The sequence below is a fragment of the Hyla sarda genome, chromosome 10 (assembly GCF_029499605.1).
Source record: "Hyla sarda isolate aHylSar1 chromosome 10, aHylSar1.hap1, whole genome shotgun sequence".
NCBI classification, from domain to species: Eukaryota; Metazoa; Chordata; class Amphibia; order Anura; family Hylidae; genus Hyla; species Hyla sarda.
Genome location: NC_079198.1, coordinates 124396773 through 124414631, shown reverse-complemented (window position 1 = coordinate 124414631; position 17859 = coordinate 124396773). Strand labels below are relative to the sequence as shown.

At 40.7% G+C, this 17859-nt stretch overlaps 1 protein-coding gene across 3 annotated transcripts in view; it reads left to right on the top strand.

The window, feature by feature from the left end:
• The window catches only part of STT3A (STT3 oligosaccharyltransferase complex catalytic subunit A), a 38887-nt gene that overhangs the window by 3614 nt on the left and 17414 nt on the right, over positions 1-17859 (top strand). For 2 of the 3 annotated variants that reach the window (XM_056544264.1, XM_056544262.1), the window contains exons 2-5: positions 11758-11883; positions 12434-12494; positions 14151-14272; positions 16668-16813. In XM_056544264.1, the coding sequence (XP_056400239.1) occupies positions 11796-11883; positions 12434-12494; positions 14151-14272; positions 16668-16813 (417 nt within the window). In that variant the 5' untranslated portion in view covers positions 11758-11795. Of the gene's footprint in view, positions 1-7113; positions 7243-11757; positions 11884-12433; positions 12495-14150; positions 14273-16667; positions 16814-17859 lie in introns of those variants that run through there. The other variant, XM_056544263.1, reaches the window with a different exon arrangement.

The following is a 17859-nucleotide window of genomic DNA, read 5'->3' as shown; positions in this document are numbered from 1 at the left end:
TGGTATAATAGTGCAGGATACATGTGTGTATGGAAGATGTATGATTGGTTATAATAGTGCAGGATACATGTGTGTATGGAATATGTATGATTGGTTATAATAGTGCAGGATACATGTGTGTATGGAATATGTATGATTGGTATAATAGTGCAGGATACATGTGTGTATGGAATAATGTATGATTGGTATAATAGTGCAGGATACATGTGTGTATGGAATATGTATGATTGGTATAATAGTGCAGGATACATGTGTGTACGGAATATGTATGATTGGTTATAATAGTGCAGGATACATGTGTGTATGGAATATGTTTGATTGGTATAATAGTGCAGGATACATGTGTGTATGGAATATGTTTGATTGGTTATAATAGTGCAGGATACATGTGTGTATGGAATAATGTGTGATTGGTATAATAGTGCAGGATACATGTGTGTATGGAGTAATGTATGATTGGTTATAATAGTGCAGGATACATGTGTGTATGGAATAATGTATGATTGGTTATAATAGTGCAGGATACATGTGTGTATGGAATAATGTATGATTGGTATAATAGTGCAGGATACATGTGTGTATGGAATAATGTGTGATTGGTATAATAGTGCAGGATACATGTGTGTACGGAATATGTATGATTGGTATAATAGTGCAGGATACATGTGTGTATGGAATATGTTTGATTGGTATAATAGTGCAGGATACATGTGTGTATGGAGTATGTATGATTGGTATAATAGTGCAGGATACATGTGTGTATGGAATATGTATGATTGGTATAATAGTGCAGGATACATGTGTGTATGGAATAATGTGTGATTGGTATAATAGTGCAGGATACATGTGTGTATGGAGTAATGTATGATTGGTATAATAGTGCAGGATACATGTGTGTATGGAAGATGTATGATTGGTATAATAGTGCAGGATACATGTGTGTATGGAAGATGTATGATTGGTATAATAGTGCAGGATACATGTGTGTACGGAATATGTATGATTGGTTATAATAGTGCAGGATACATGTGTGTATGGAATATGTTTGATTGGTATAATAGTGCAGGATACATGTGTGTATGGAATATGTATGATTGGTATAATAGTGCAGGATACATGTGTATGGAATAATGTGTGATTGGTATAATAGTGCAGGATACATGTGTGTATGGAGTAATGTATGATTGGTATAATAGTGCAGGATACATGTGTGTATGGAATAATGTATGATTGGTTATAATAGTGCAGGATACATGTGTGTATGGAATAATGTATGATTGGTTATAATAGTGCAGGATACATGTGTGTATGGAATATGTATGATTGGTATAATAGTGCAGGATACATGTGTGTACGGAATATGTATGATTGGTATAATAGTGCAGGATACATGTGTGTATGGAATATGTTTGATTGGTATAATAGTGCAGGATACATGTGTGTATGGAGTATGTATGATTGGTATAATAGTGCAGGATACATGTGTGTATGGAATATGTATAATAGTGCAGGATACATGTGTGTATGGAATATGTATGATTGGTTATAATAGTGCAGGATACATGTGTGTATGGAATAATGTATGATTGGTATAATAGTGCAGGATACATGTGTGTACGGAATATGTATGATTGGTATAATAGTGCAGGATACATGTGTGTATGGAATATGTTTGATTGGTATAATAGTGCAGGATACATGTGTGTATGGAGTATGTATGATTGGTATAATAGTGCAGGATACATGTGTGTATGGAATATGTATAATAGTGCAGGATACATGTGTGTATGGAATATGTATAATAGTGCAGGATACATGTGTGTATGGAATATGTATGATTGGTATAATAGTGCAGGATACGTGTGTGTATGGAATATGTATGATTGGTTATAATAGTGCAGGATACATGTGTGTATGGAATATGTGTGATTGGTATAATAGTGCAGGATACATGTGTGTACGGAATATGTATGATTGGTATAATAGTGCAGGATACATGTGTGTATGGAATATGTTTGATTGGTATAATAGTGCAGGATACATGTGTGTATGGAGTATGTATGATTGGTATAATAGTGCAGGATACATGTGTGTATGGAATATGTATGATTGGTATAATAGTGCAGGATACATGTGTGTATGGAATAATGTGTGATTGGTATAATAGTGCAGGATACATGTGTGTATGGAGTAATGTATGATTGGTATAATAGTGCAGGATACATGTGTGTATGGAATATGTATAATAGTGCAGGATACATGTGTGTATGGAATATGTATAATAGTGCAGGATACATGTGTGTATGGAATATGTATGATTGGTATAATAGTGCAGGATACGTGTGTGTATGGAATATGTATGATTGGTTATAATAGTGCAGGATACATGTGTGTATGGAATATGTATGATTGGTTATAATAGTGCAGGATACGTGTGTGTATGGAATATGTATGATTGGTATAATAGTGCAGGATACATGTGTGTATGGAATATGTGTGATTGGTATAATAGTGCAGGATACATGTGTGTATGGAATATGTGTGATTGGTATAATAGTGCAGGATACATGTGTGTATGGAATATGTATGATTGGTATAATAGTGCAGGATACATGTGTGTATGGAATATGTGTGATTGGTATAATAGTGCAGGATACATGTGTGTATGGAATATGTTTGATTGGTATAATAGTGCAGGATACATGTGTGTATGGAATATGTATGATTGGTATAATAGTGCAGGATACATGTGTGTATGGAATAATGTATGATTGGTATAATAGTGCAGGATACATGTGTGTATGGAATATGTATGATTGGTATAATAGTGCAGGATAGATGTGTGTATGGAATAATGTATGATTGGTAGAATAGTGCAGGAGACGTGTGTGTATGGAGTAATGTATGATTGGTATATTAGTGCAGTATACATGTGTGTATGGAATAATATGTATAGTGCTGGGCGGTATACCGGTCCATACCGATAATTTTGTGCTGCACAAAATGAATTTTTCCCATACTGCAATACTAGTTGGGCCCCTCCCTCTCGGCAATGAATTAATTATCAACCCAGCGTTGCGCTGTCCCCACATCGGGGAACTAATCATATGTGACCCACGAGCGCTGTTCTGCTCCTCCCCCCCCCCCCCCCCCCCAATTAATTATCAGCCCAGCGCTGCGCTGTCCCCATCAAGGAACTAATCACATGTCACCCACAAGCGCTGCCCTCCTCGTCCTCCTGTTTGTTGCCGGCGCCGGGACTCTGTACTGTACGCTGTATCCCTATGCCCGGGCTGCAAAAGATGAACAAAATAAACTTTAACACACCTTCCTACGTTCCCCCGTTGGTCTGGACCTGCTTCCTGTGGACGGGAACGTTGGAGAGCCGGCAGCCTATCACCGGCCGCACTGATATTCCGCCTCGGCTGGTGATAGGTTGAGCTCACTGTTATGTAAGAAGCCGGCCTGCTCCTTACATGACAGTGAGTTCAACCTATCACCGGCTGAGGCGGAACATGGCTGCGGCTGGTGATAGGCTGACGGCTGTCCGACGTTCCTGTCCCAAGGAAGAGCGTGAGGCCGACGTAGGAAGGTGAGTTAAAGTTTATTTTATCTTTTGCAGCCCGGGCATAGGGATACAGCGTACAGTACAGAGTCCCGGCGCCCGCAACAAACAGGAGGACGAGGAGGGCAGCGCTTGCGGGTGACATGTGATTAGTTCCCCGATGGGGACAGCGCAGCGCTGGGCTGATAATTAATTGGGGGGGAGAAATACTGTTATATACCGTGGAATCGCCATGTTACAAAAATACCGTGATCCACATTTTTGGTCATACTGCCCAGCTCTATGCAGGATCACTGGTCTTATATGTATATAGGATAATACTGTATGACTGACAATAGAGCAGTATATATGTATATAGGATAATACTGTATGACTGACAATAGAGCAGTATATAGATTAATACGGTATGACTGACAATAGAGCAGTATATAGGATAATACTGTATGACTGACAATAGAGCAGTATATATGTATATAGGATAATACTGTGTGACTGACAATAGAGCAGTATATATGTATATAGGATAATACTGTGTGACTGACAATAGAGCAGTATATATGTATATAGGATAATACTGTGTGACTGACAATAGAGCAGTATATATGTATATAGGATAATACTGTGTGACTGACAATAGAGCAGTATATATGTATATAGGATAATACTGTGTGACTGACAATAGAGCAGTATATATGTATATAGGATAATACTGTGTGACTGACAATAGAGCAGTATATATGTATATAGGATAATACTGTATGACTGACAATAGAGCATTATATATGTATATAGGATAATACTGTGTGACTGACAATAGAGCATTATATATGTATATAGGATAATACTGTGTGACTGACAATAGAGCAGTATATATGTATATAGGATAATACTGTGTGACTGACAATAGAGCAGTATATATGTATATAGGATAATACTGTGTGACTGACAATAGAGCAGTATATATGTATATAGGATAATACTGTGTGACTGACAATAGAGCAGTATATATGTATATAGGATAATACTGTGTGACTGACAATAGAGCAGTATATATGTATATAGGATAATACTGTGTGACTGACAATAGAGCAGTATATATGTATATAGGATAATACTGTGTGACTGACAATAGAGCAGTATATATGTATATAGGATAATACTGTGTGACTGACAATAGAGCAGTATATATGTATATAGGATAATACTGTGTGACTGACAATAGAGCAGTATATATGTATATAGAATAATACTGTGTGACTGACAATAGAGCAGTATATATGTATATAGGATAATACTGTGTGACTGACAATAGAGCAGTATATATGTATATAGGATAATACTGTGTGACTGACAATAGAGAAGTATATAGGATAATACTGTGTGACTGACAATAGAGCAGTATATAGGATAATACTGTGGTTGTAATAGTGCAGGATCACTGGTCTTATATGTATATAGATTAATACTGTATGACTGACAATAGAGCAGTATATAGGATAATACTGTATGACTGACAATAGAGCAGTATATAGGATAATACTGTATGACTGACAATAGAGCAGTATATAGGATAATACTGTATGGTTGTAGTAATTAGGGAGGATCATTGACCATAAATATGTATATAAGATAATACATATGTAATTATATCTACTCACAACTGCTTTTCTAGGTTTGTGTCTTTTATTCTGAAAGTACCGTAGTTTATCCCCTGAATATAGAATTTGCCCTGTAGGTAGGACCCACATGAAGATTTAAAAAAAAAAAAAAAAAAAAAACACTCTCCTTCTGGGCTCCCTCACAGTCACTGCCGTCACTCATTGTGTGCATCCCGGAGGAAGAGACAATTCCAGCCTCTAGTGGCTGCAGCCATGACTCTGCCTGCAGCCTAGAGGGCATCAAGCCCAGTAGCCAGGGTCACAGATTACTTTTTCCATTCATTTGTTGCAAATTAGGGGAATCTCTAGAAATACAATTCCATATATATACATACATACACACTGTGCAGGTGTGAGGACATCAGACCTCCCTCTCCTGCTCCTCCTGGCACTGGCCTCCATCTTCACCTGCTGTATAGGAGGCAGTGACACCAGTCAGATTGCAGGACTCGGGTGCAGGGAGTTTGTTTTCCTGTCACCTGCGCTGCCCAAGTGGAGTCCGTCAGCCTCCTGGTGTATATGAACAGATGATGTAAATACCACCTCTTGGGGTACGTTCAGACGAGCAGATTGTCCGCGTGTATTTCGCTGCAGATCCGCTGCTGAAGGACCTCTGTATGCTGCCTTTACATGTGCCTGCTCAGAGAGTCAATACGCCGCTACGAGCAGACACACTGCGATGTGCGAGTCGCCACGTGCATGCGCAGTATAATCGCACATCACGGCAGCTCTTGGCCTAGCTCATGGAGCATGGGGAGCGGGCGCGATGTGTGCGAGCACACCGTGCATGCGCGGCGACAAGCATATCGCTTCAGTGTGTCTGCACGTAGCGGCGTATTGACTCTCTGAGCAGGCACATGTAAAGGCAGCATACAGAGGTCCTTCAGTGGCGGATCTGCAGCGTAAAATACAATGTAAATCTGCTTGTCTGAAAGTACACTTAGGCTGCCTTCACACCACGTATTTGCAATTCAGTTCCCGTATCAGGTTTTTGATGAAAAACGGATTCCTCAAAACCGGACTAAACTGTATCAAAACGTGTGTACAAATTTTTACCCGTATACGGTTTGAAAAATGATGTCCGGTTGCATCCGTTTTTTTACTTTTTACTCCATTATGAATAAAGTTTCACTTGTTTGATTGAAATTCCAAGAAAAAAAACTGTGCAGAGTAAAAACCGTATGGTGAAAACCGGATAACCGTACGCACATACGGTTCTGTACGGTTCCCATTGACTCCCATGTTAAAAAAAAAAAAAAATTAAAAAAATAATATATATATATATATATATATATATATATATATATATATATATATATATATATATATATATATATATAATATAATATAATATATTACGGGTTTTCACCCGAACCCAAAAACCATGGTAGGCTACGGTTTTGGGTACGGGAAAAAAAAACTGACGAAACTGTACAGGATGCAAAATGGATGCATCTTTTGGCATACGGTTTTCAATACGGTTCCATACAGTTTTCACGTTGAAAATGTATATGAGAAATGTATTGCAAAAACGTGGTGTGAACCCAGCCTTACCCTGGACGGACCCCCATGTTTTGCATCCCTTCAGTAGACCCATTAGTTAGAAAATTATATAAATTTATAGACCAAACTGTGTTAGAGCTTTTTTCTGCTATTGCTCTGAGTTTGTTAATCTTACAATAAAACTCGTTTGAAATAAGAAAAAAAGAAAAAAATAAATAAATAAAAATAAATTATAGACCACAGTGGGATCTATGGGGAAGATTTATCAAAACCTGTGTGGAGGAATACTTGCCCAGTTGCCCATAGCAACCAATCAGCTTGCTTCTTTCATTTTTAAAATGCCCTCTGAAAAATGAAAGCAGCGATCTGATTGGTTGCTATGGGAGACTGGACAACTTTTCCTCTGGAGGTTCTAGTCTTATAATGGTGGACACAGTGATCTCTGCAGATGGGGACAGTAATGGTCTCCTGGTTGTGTTAAAAGGCAAATACAGGAGTCTGTTCTATTCAGCTCAGGTCGGTCGCTTTAGCAGAGGACAAGTTGTGAAAATGTTACCAATATGAATTGTTATTCCTGCTGAATGGAGGGGGGCACTTAATTTTTCCTCAAATGAAGGATGAGTAAGTGCCTGGTGTAAAGATGACACCTTCCAGAATGTAAATCGCCAGAGCAAGATCTGTGCAGGCAGTGAAAGCTGGGAGATTTCAGCTCAGAGGCAACATGTGACCTCACCAGCAGAATAGTGAGTGCAGCTCTGGAGTATAATACAGGATATAAGTCAGGATCAGTACAGGATAAGTAATGTAATGTATATACACAGTGACCTCACCAGCAGAATAGTGAGTGCAGCTCTGGAGTATAATACAGGATATAAGTCAGGATCAGTACAGGATAAGTAATGTAATGTATATACACAGTGACCTCACCAGCAGAATAGTGAGTGCAGCTCTGGAGTATAATACAGGATATAACTCAGGATCAGTACAGGATAAGTAATGTAATGTATATACACAGTGACCTCACCAGCAGAATAGTGAGTGCAGCTCTGGAGTATAATACAGGATATAACTCAGGATCAGTACAGGATAAGTAATGTAATGTATGTACACAGTGACCTCACCAGCAGAATAGTGAGTACAGCTCTAGAGTATAATACAGGATATAACTCAGGATCAGTACAGGATAAGTAATGTATGTACACAGTGACCTCACCAGCAGAATAGTGAGTACAGCCCTGGAGTATAATACAGGATATAACTCAGGATCAGTACAGGATAAGTAATGTAATGTATGTACACAGGGACCTCACCAGCAGAATAGTGAGTACAGCTCTGGAGTATAATACAGGATATAACTCAGGATCAGTACAGGATAAGTAATGTAATGTATGTACACAGTGACCCCACCAGCAGAATAGTGAGTACAGCTCTGGAGTATAATACAGGATATAACTCAGGATCAGTACAGAATAAGTAATGTAATGTATGTACACAGTGACCTCACCAGCAGAATAGTGAGTACAGCCCTGGAGTATAATACAGGATATAACTCAGGATCAGTACAGGATAAGTAATGTAATGTATGTACACAGTGACCTCACCAGCAGAATAGTGAGTACAGCTCTGGAGTATAATACAGGATATAACTCAGGATCAGTACAGGATAAGTAATGTAATGTATGTACACAGTGACCTCACCAGCAGAATAGTGAGTACAGCTCTGGAGTAGAATACAGGATATAACTCAGGATCAGTACAGGATAAGTAATGTAATGTATGTACACAGTGACCTCACCAGCAGAATGGTGAGTACAACTCTGGAGTATAATACAGTATATAACTCAGGATCAGTACAGGATAAGTAATGTACAGGATAAGTACAGTGACCTCACCAGCAGAATAGTGAGTACAGCTCTGGAGTATAATACAGGATATAAGTCAGGATCAGTACAGGATAAGTAATGTAATGTATGTACACAGAGACCTCACCAGCAGAATAGTGAGTACAGCCCTGGAGTATAATACAGGATATAACTCAGGATCAGTACAGGATAAGTAATGTAATGTATGTACACAGTGACCTCACCAGCAGAATAGTGAGTACAGCTCTGGAGTATAATACAGGATATAACTCAGGATCAGTACAGGATAAGTAATGTAATGTATGTACACAGTGACCCCACCAGCAGAATAGTGAGTACAGCTCTGGAGTATAATACAGGATATAACTCAGGATCAGTACAGGATAAGTAATGTAATGTATGTACACAGTGACCTCACCAGCAGAATAGTGAGTACAGCCCTGGAGTATAATACAGGATATAACTCAGGATCAGTACAGGATAAGTAATGTATGTACACAGTGACCTCACCAGCAGAATAGTGAGTACAGCTCTGGGGTATAATACAGGATATAACTCAGGATCAGTACAGGATAAGTAATGTAATGTATGTACACAGTGACCTCACCAGCAGAATAGTGAGTACAGCTCTGGAGTAGAATACAGGATATAACTCAGGATCAGTACAGGATAAGTAATGTAATGTATGTACACAGTGACCTCACCAGCAGAATAGTGAGTACAGCTCTGGAGTATAATACAGGATATAACTCAGGATCAGTACAGGATAAGTAATGTACAGGATAAGTACAGTGACCTCACCAGCAGAATAGTGAGTACAGCTCTGGAGTATAATACAGGATATAAGTCAGGATCAGTACAGGATAAGTAATGTAATGTATGTACACAGTGACCCCACCAGCAGAATAGTGAGTGCAGCTCTGGAGTATAATACAGGATATAACTCAGGATCAGTACAGGATAAGTAATGTAATGTAATGTATGTACACAGTGACCCCACCAGCAGAATAGTGAGTGCACTGGTCTAGAGAAATGTGATCACTAATCCGCTGATGTGAGTAGCAGCCTGTACTTTTGTTCACCAGGCATATAGAGCCCTGTTATCCCCTGGTGCATGCTGGGTAAGTGTTTTTCATACATATAATTCGGTGCCAGCTAAAAGCCTCAGCAAAGTGCTGCCATTATCTAAAATACTCAGGATGAAAGAGGTTACTCAGCATTGACCCTGCATATGTTTGTTTCATGTTCAGTAATAACTTTCTCCCCTGAAATACTCTGTGCTGCTGTGGACCTTGCCCATCTTTTCGTGTAGCTCTGTGACCCCCAGGAAGATCAGCAATCGCCCTCGCTGGAATACATTGTGCTGCGGAGGACCTTCCTCCTCCAAACATCTTATGCTAGGACCTCCCAAATAATAGTTGCTCCCTTCTCCTGAAATACTCTGTGCTGCCAAGGACCCTGCTCGTCTGACCATGCAAAACATTTCATCATATGGGCCAGTATTTCCCAATCAGGGTGCCTACAGCTGTTGCAAAACTACAACTCCCAGCATGCCCGGACAGCCGTTGGCTGTCCGGGCATGCTGGGAGTTGTAGTTTTGCAACATCTGTAGGCACCCTGATTGGGAAACACTGATATAGGCACATAGCTTTAATACTCTGAGCTGCTGTGGACTCTGCTCATCCAGACACCTCATGTTATGACCTCCCAAATAATGGGTGCCCCCCCCTCCCCATTCCTGAAAAACTCTGTGCTGCCGAGGGCCCTGGAAAGCTCATGGTAGAAAAGCACATGCCTGTAATACTCTGTGCTGCTGTGGATGTTGCTTCTCCAGGTATTTAAAGGGGTTATCCAGGAATAGAAAACCAGAGCTAATTTCTTCAAAAAAACAGCTCCCTGTCTGTCCCCAGGCTGTGCGTGGTATTACAACTTGACTCCATTCGCTTCAATGGAACTGAGCTGCAGTACCTTACCCAACCTGGGGACAGACATGGTGCTGTTCTTGGAAGAAATTAGCTCCTTTTTTTTTCTTCTATTCTTGCATAACCCTTTTTACACTGCCCACCATATTGTCTTGCACCTACTGCTATAGCATTGTCAGGAGAGAAGTTTCTTCTTCTGAACTACGTTAGCACAGCAGCACAGAGTATTTCAGAAGAAGTGTTTGCTGTGCTGGGGAAGGGGGGTTCACGGACAGTTTTCTGTAGTAAGAGATGGAAGGTCCACAGCAGCACAGAGTATTCCAGGAGAAGTATGTAAGTGGTCACGGTGTTACGTAGTGATGAGAGCAGAGTCCTCAGCAGCACAGAGTATTTCAGGAAAGGCGCGTACTGATCTTTTTGAGCGCTCAGGGACAGAATTGCAAAGTGGAGCAGGACAGTGTTAAAGGGTTACTCAAGTAAAAAAAAAAAAAAAAAAAAAAAAAATATATATATATATATATATATATATATATATATATATATATATATATATATATATAAAATTAGGGATCGACCGATATGTTTTTATTTTTTAGGGCCGATACCGATAATCTGTGACCTTTCAGGCCGATAACTTATACCGGAATATCGGTATAAATTATCAGCTAGGTAAGGTAATTGCCAATACCGATAATGTCCAAAATCGTGAATATCGGTCGATCCCTAAAATAAAAAATTTAAAATCAACAGATTTGTAAATTACTTCTATTAAAAAAATCTTATCCCTTCCAGTACTTATCAGCTGCTGTATGCTCCACAGGAAGTTCTTTTTTTTTTCGATTTCGAATTTGCTTTCTGTCTGACCACAGTGCTCTCTGCTGACCATGTCCGGAACTGTCCAGAGTAGAAGCAAATCCCCAACAAACCTCTCCTGCTCTGGACAGTTCCGGACATGGACAGAGGTGTCGGCAGAGAGCACTGTGGTCAGACAGAAAGGAAATTCAAAAAGAAAAGCACTTCCTGTGGAGCATACAGCAGCTGAGAAGTACTGGAAGGATTAAGATTTTTAAATAGAAGTAATTTACAAATCTCTTTAACTTTCTGGCAACAGTTTTATTTAAAAAAAAAAAAAAAAAAAAACTTTTAATAAAATTTTCCCAAAATACTCTCTGTTCCTCTCATTCTGTGGTAAAATGTAATTTTTGTGCGCAGATTCATGATCGCAGATGCTTTTTCTCGCCCCGCAGGTGTTTGAGTGTTGTGTCTCCCTCCCCTACATGTGAAAATGACTCGGTTAGGATTCTTGCGGCTGTCCTTTGAGAAACAGGACACTCTTCTCAAACTCCTCATCCTGTCCATGGCCGCAATTCTCTGTGAGTACCCCCATCATCCTCCTGTCTTCACCCCCGACCCCAATATTTTTCTAGATCATTGTTTCCCTACTAGTATGCCTCCAACTGTTGCAAAACTACAACTCCCAGCATGCCCGGACAGCCAACGGCTGTCCGGGCATGCTGGGAGTTGTAGTTTTGCAACAGCTGGAAGCATCCCAGTTGGGAAACTCTGATCTAGATATATGATGAAAATACCGTATGTCTAGACCAGTGTTTCCTAACCAAGGTGCCTCCAGCTGTTGTAAATCTACAGCCGAAGACTGTCCAGGCATGCTGGGAGTTGTAGTTTTGCAACAGCTGGAGGCATCCCAGTTGGGAAACTCTGATCTAGATATATGATGAAAATACCGTATGTCTAGATCAGTGTTTCCTAACCAAGGTGCCTCCAGCTGTTGCAAATCTACAGCCGAAGACTGTCCAGGCATGCTGGGAGTTGTAGTTTTGTAACAGCTGGAGGCACACTGGTTGGAGAACACTGCTCTAGAGCCTCCTGATATTGTATTTATTTTTGCTCTTCTCTCTCTTTCAGCTTTTTCCACCCGGTTATTTTCCGTCTTGAGATTTGAGAGTGTCATCCATGAGTTTGATCCGTAAGTTCTGCCTTATTACCTCCACATAGTGAGCGGTCTGACCGGACAAACCTGTCCTTGTAAATGCCCTGGATGTAGAATTTAAGAGCTGGAGATGAAGGCGACAACTACGATGATGAGAGACTCGTGTATTTATCCCACGCCCAGAATCATGTTTGTTCTCTGGAAAGTGAGGCCCCATACTCCAGTCACCTCCAGAGCTGCATTCAGAATTCTGCAGTTCTATTTCTTACAGCCCCCTTTGCCATTCTGGGAATGTCTCTACACCAAGAACTCTACATGCTGGTGCAGATATATTAATGCTGTCTAATTCATAGATTTATTACAGTGTCCCAGGCTGTATGATTAATCTGGCAACCCCAATGGACTGTCTGGTCTAAGTTTAGACTAGAAAAGTCCTGATTCTTCTTCTTTTTTTTTTTATGTACAAAGACTTCTTCTTTTCTATTTTTTTTCTTTTCATGTGATGTGACAGCAGGGGTAGCTCTAGATTTTGACACCTTAGGTCCTCACTGGCACTCATTGCCCCTAGTAGCTAAGTAAAGGCCCCCCAGTAGGTAGGGAATACACCCTTATTATGTAGAACCCCTAACCCCCTCCCCCAGTAAGTAGGTAGGGAATACCTCCCTATTATGTAGAAGCCATAGTAAGTAGATAAGAAATACTCCCCTATTAGGTAGACACCCTCAGTAAGTAGATAGGGAATATTCCCGCATTAGGTAGAATCCCCAGTTAGGTAGGAAACCTTCCGCCTCGCGTTAGGTAGAAGCCCCTAGTAAGTTCAAAGCATATCCCCCAGTAGGTAGGGAATCCCCCCTATTAAGAAGGTAGGTAAAAAAAATTGCACCATTAGTAAGTAGGTAGAGAATCCCCCGCCCCCCCCCTTATTGGGCAGAATCATCCGGTAGGTAGATAATCCCCCTATTAGGTATAAGTCCCCAGTACTTTACCTACAAGCCACAGTGGTGAGGGACCTTCTGTGTGATGAAATGACCTCAGGCCCGGCAGGTCCTGCACCACTCAGGATAAAGAAGCGAACAATAAAGAGGCCTCAGAGCAGGAAGTTAGGGAAGGCGAGAGGGATTTATTTATTATTAATAAACAAAATAAAAATATAAATTTTTTAATATTTTATATATATATATATATATATAATATATATATTTATTTATTACATATATTATTTTATTGTCTACATTTATGGGAATCGGTATTAGGGACATTTGTATTGGGACATCCCCCTATACAGAATTTCATACAGGCCAGTTTCTTACTAGGCTCCTTTTAAGATAAATTGGGCCTTTTATTCAAGCATCTAAAATAAATGTTGTGCAAGTCACGTAATGCAGCTCTTTGGTGCCTTTGCTATAGTAAATCTGCCGCATTCTCTCAAATAACAAAGCACTAGACTCCAATGGATTATTAGCCTCTCCATTAAGTTGGAAGGTGTTATTCTCTATTCCCACCCAGAGATTAATTCACAATTCTGCATTTTATTTCGTAGCACAGTTTTCTTCCAAACAATGTGTGTCTGGCTGTTGAAAAACTACAACTCCCAGCATGCTGGGAGTTGTAGTTTTGAAACAACTGGAGGCATTCTGTTTGGTAGACACTGTCTTGGACCTTATCTGCAATTTTTGTCTCCCTATCCCTCAGGTATTTCAACTATCGGACAACCAGGTTCCTGGCAGAAGAAGGGTTTTATAAGTTCCATAACTGGTTCGATGACCGAGCATGGTATCCACTAGGAAGAATTATAGGGGGAACCATCTATCCAGGTAGGATTCTGCCCCCTCCTAAGTGTACTGTTTTATTAACTCTTTAGGGTAGGGTCACACATGCCATATTCTACCATTGAAGTCAATGGGTAACAAAATACGGCACATGTGACCTTACCCTTAAAGGGGTATTCCAGGAAAAAACTTAACTGAAATAACAACTCAACTTCAGCAGCTCATAAGTACTGAAAGAATTAAGATTTTTTTAAATAGAAGTAATTTACAAATCTATTTAACTTTCTCGAGCCAGTTGAGATATATAATTTTTTTTCCTGGATAACCCCTTTAATTTGAGCTGCTTAGTCAGTGGAGCACGACTTTCTCAAATAGAGCAAAGCTCTGGGGAGCGATGGGGGAGATTTATCAAATGGAGCACAGGAGAGGAACAGAATCTCTGCAGCACACGTCTCTGATCCAACGTAACTTTATTGACAGCAAAGTACAGCGCAGCACTTTGCTGTCAATAAAGTTATGTTGGATCAGAGACGTGTGCTGCAGAGATTCTGTTAATCTCCTGTGCTTCATTCGAGACGCTGCCTTTGTTCTGACTTGTGCACCGTTTGGACCCTGTGACGCAAGAGCGTGAGTCTGGATCATCCAGGATATAGAGTAAGCATGGCAGAGCCAGCGCTTCTAATTTTATGGGAGATTTATCAAAACCTATGTACAGGAATAGCGGTGCAGTTGCCCAAAGCGACCGATCAGGTCTCTCGTTTCATTTTTCAGAGACCTTTTTAAAAATGAAACATGCAGTCTGGTTGCTATGGGCAACTGCACCGCTCTTCTTCTGCACAGGTCTTGATAAATCTCCCCCGTTTGATCCTACCAAGCTTTGGTTGCAGGCGACTTAAGAATTACACCTCAGCCGTAACATTAAGGTTACGTTCCCACCTGGCGTTTTTTGCTGCGTATTTTATTTCCCGTTGAAGTCAATGGGTAGGAAAATACTCAGCAGTAAAATACGCCAGGTGGGAACGTACCCTAAAACTACTGTCAAGTGAGGAGAATAAAGTGGATTTTGTAATGACAACCAAGAAGTGACCTGTTAGATGTTGTTTTTGGAAGCAAAAAAAAAAAAAGTCAAGTGTTAGGATCTGAGTGACTGTGACAAGTGGTGAATTTTGATGTGTAGACTATGAGGTCAGAACATCTGCAGATGGGGTGCTCCCGGTACGTAGGGGTTAGTATCCACCAAAAATGCTTCAAAGAAGGGCGACCGATGATCGAGGAAAGGGTCATGGGGGGGGGGGGGTCCATGGCTAATTGTTTGCAGTCCGGTCCTACAGATTTGCTGCTGTAGAGCAAAGTGCTGAAAACATTCCTGACGTCTATGATAGAAAGGTGTCCGATCACACAAGACATTGCAGCTTGCTGTATATGGGGCCCGCAGACCAGTCAGAGCACTCGGGAGCATCAGAACTGGAGCATGAAGTGAAGTAACTATGGGAAGACTACAATCCGGTGGGGCAGTGTGATGGGCCATTTTCTGCTGTGGACCTTTGGGTCCTGGCATCATGTGGATGTTACTGTGACACGTTCCATCTACCTAACCATGCCCGGACAGCCTTCAGCTGGGAGTTGCCACAGCTGGAGGCACCCTGGTTGGGAAACACTGGTATAGACAAATTCCCCTCCTTCATGGCAGAGGGGTTCCCTAATAGCAGTGCCCTCTGTCAGCAGGCTAATGCCCCGGCCACACTGAAGACATTGTTCAGGAATAAGAGATTCCCTAGGTTTGCTTGCAATACGGTTTTCTCCCGTACTCAAAACCGTGGTTGACCACTGTTTTGTCTCAGGTTTAAAAACCGTACAGCAACCGCATACATTTTTTTAAAAAAAATTTTTTAACATGGACGTCAATGGGAAACGCACATGTATACGGTTTTTACTTTGCACATGCGCATTTGCATCCTAAAGTCCCCACCCAACACCCCTCCCATTAAAAATGGACAACATTTTCATAAACGTATGTTTTTTATTTATATAAAAACGGACAGAACCGTATGCACTTTTAAAAACAGTATATGGTTTAAAAACTCATATGGTTTACTTTTTCCCATACTGTTCCATCCGTTTTTGTTTTTTTTTGGTTTTTTTTGCCATACGGTTTTCTTTAGAAAAACTGATTGAAAACGGTATGGCAAAAACGTGATGTGAACCCAGCCTTACGGGATCTGCTGATACCACAAGTCACATCATAGGTCTATAGCAGTGTTTCCCAACCAGTGTGCCTCCAGCTGTTTCAAAACTACATTTAAAACTACTATTAGGCAGGTGGTTTTAATTTTATGGCTTATTAGAGTATTGGAGAGTTCCCATAAAATGTGCTGTTAATGCTGGACAGGAATAATAGTGGGGTTTCCTATTCATTGCTCTCTTTTACCCTCTCCCTTAGGTTTGATGATCACATCAGCAGCTTTCTACCATGTTCTGCACTTTTTTCACATCTCCATCGACATCAGGAATGTATGCGTGTTCCTCGCTCCTCTCTTCTCCTCCTTCACCACTGTTGTCACTTACCACCTGACCAAAGAGCTGAAAGTAAGTACTTGGACATCCTTTTTTTTATAATAATGGTAACAAGTTCTGAAAGTTTCTAAACAATTTGTTTTCTTACTAGGTTAAAGGGGTACTCCGGTGGAAAACATTTATTTAATTTTTTTTAAATCACCTGGTGCCAGAAAGCTAAATAGAATTGTAAATTACTTCTATTAAAAAAAAATCTTAATCCTTCCAGTACTTATTAGCGGCTGTATACGACAGAGGAAATTATTTTCTTTTTTGAATTTCTTTTTTTGTCTTGTCCACAGTGCTCTCTGCCGACACCTCTGTCCGTGTCAGGAACTGTCCAGAGCAGGGGAAAATCCCCATAGCAAACCTCTCCTGCTCTGGACAGTTCTTGACACGGACAGAGGTGTCGGAAGAGAGCACTATGGATAAGACAAAAAAGAAATTCAAAAAGAGAAGAATTTCCTCTGTAGTGTACAGCTGCTAAAATGTACTGGAAGGGTAAAGATTTTTTAATAGAAGTCATTTATAAATTAGTTTAAAGGGGTTCTCCAGCGCGAAGACCTCTTATCCCCTATCCAAAGGATAGGGAATAAGATGCCTGATCGCAGGGGCCCATCGCTGGGGACCCCCGTGATCTTCCACGCCACACCCCGTTAGAATCAGCCCCCGGGTCTGATTACTGGCGATCATTGGAACAGAGCATAGTGATGTCACGGCTCCGCCCCGTGTGACGTCACGCTCCGCCGCCTCAATGCAAGCCTATGGGAGGGGGCATGACAACTATGCTCCGTCCCTGTGATCGCCAGTAATCAGACCCGGAGCGCGCACACTCCGAGGGCTGATTCTAACGGGGTGCGGCATGGAATATCACGGGGGTCCCCATCGGCAGAGGGAAAACAAACAAACAAACAAAAAAAAAAAAAAAAAACAGATTTAGGGTCCATTTGCACAGGCGGATTTATTTGCGACATGGCAGCGTATTTCCCGCTTCCAGTTTGAATCAGGGTTGGCTCTCCACGGGGCAGATTTTTGTCAGCAGAATTTCTGCTTCTGAAAATCCTCAGCAGACCTCAGTG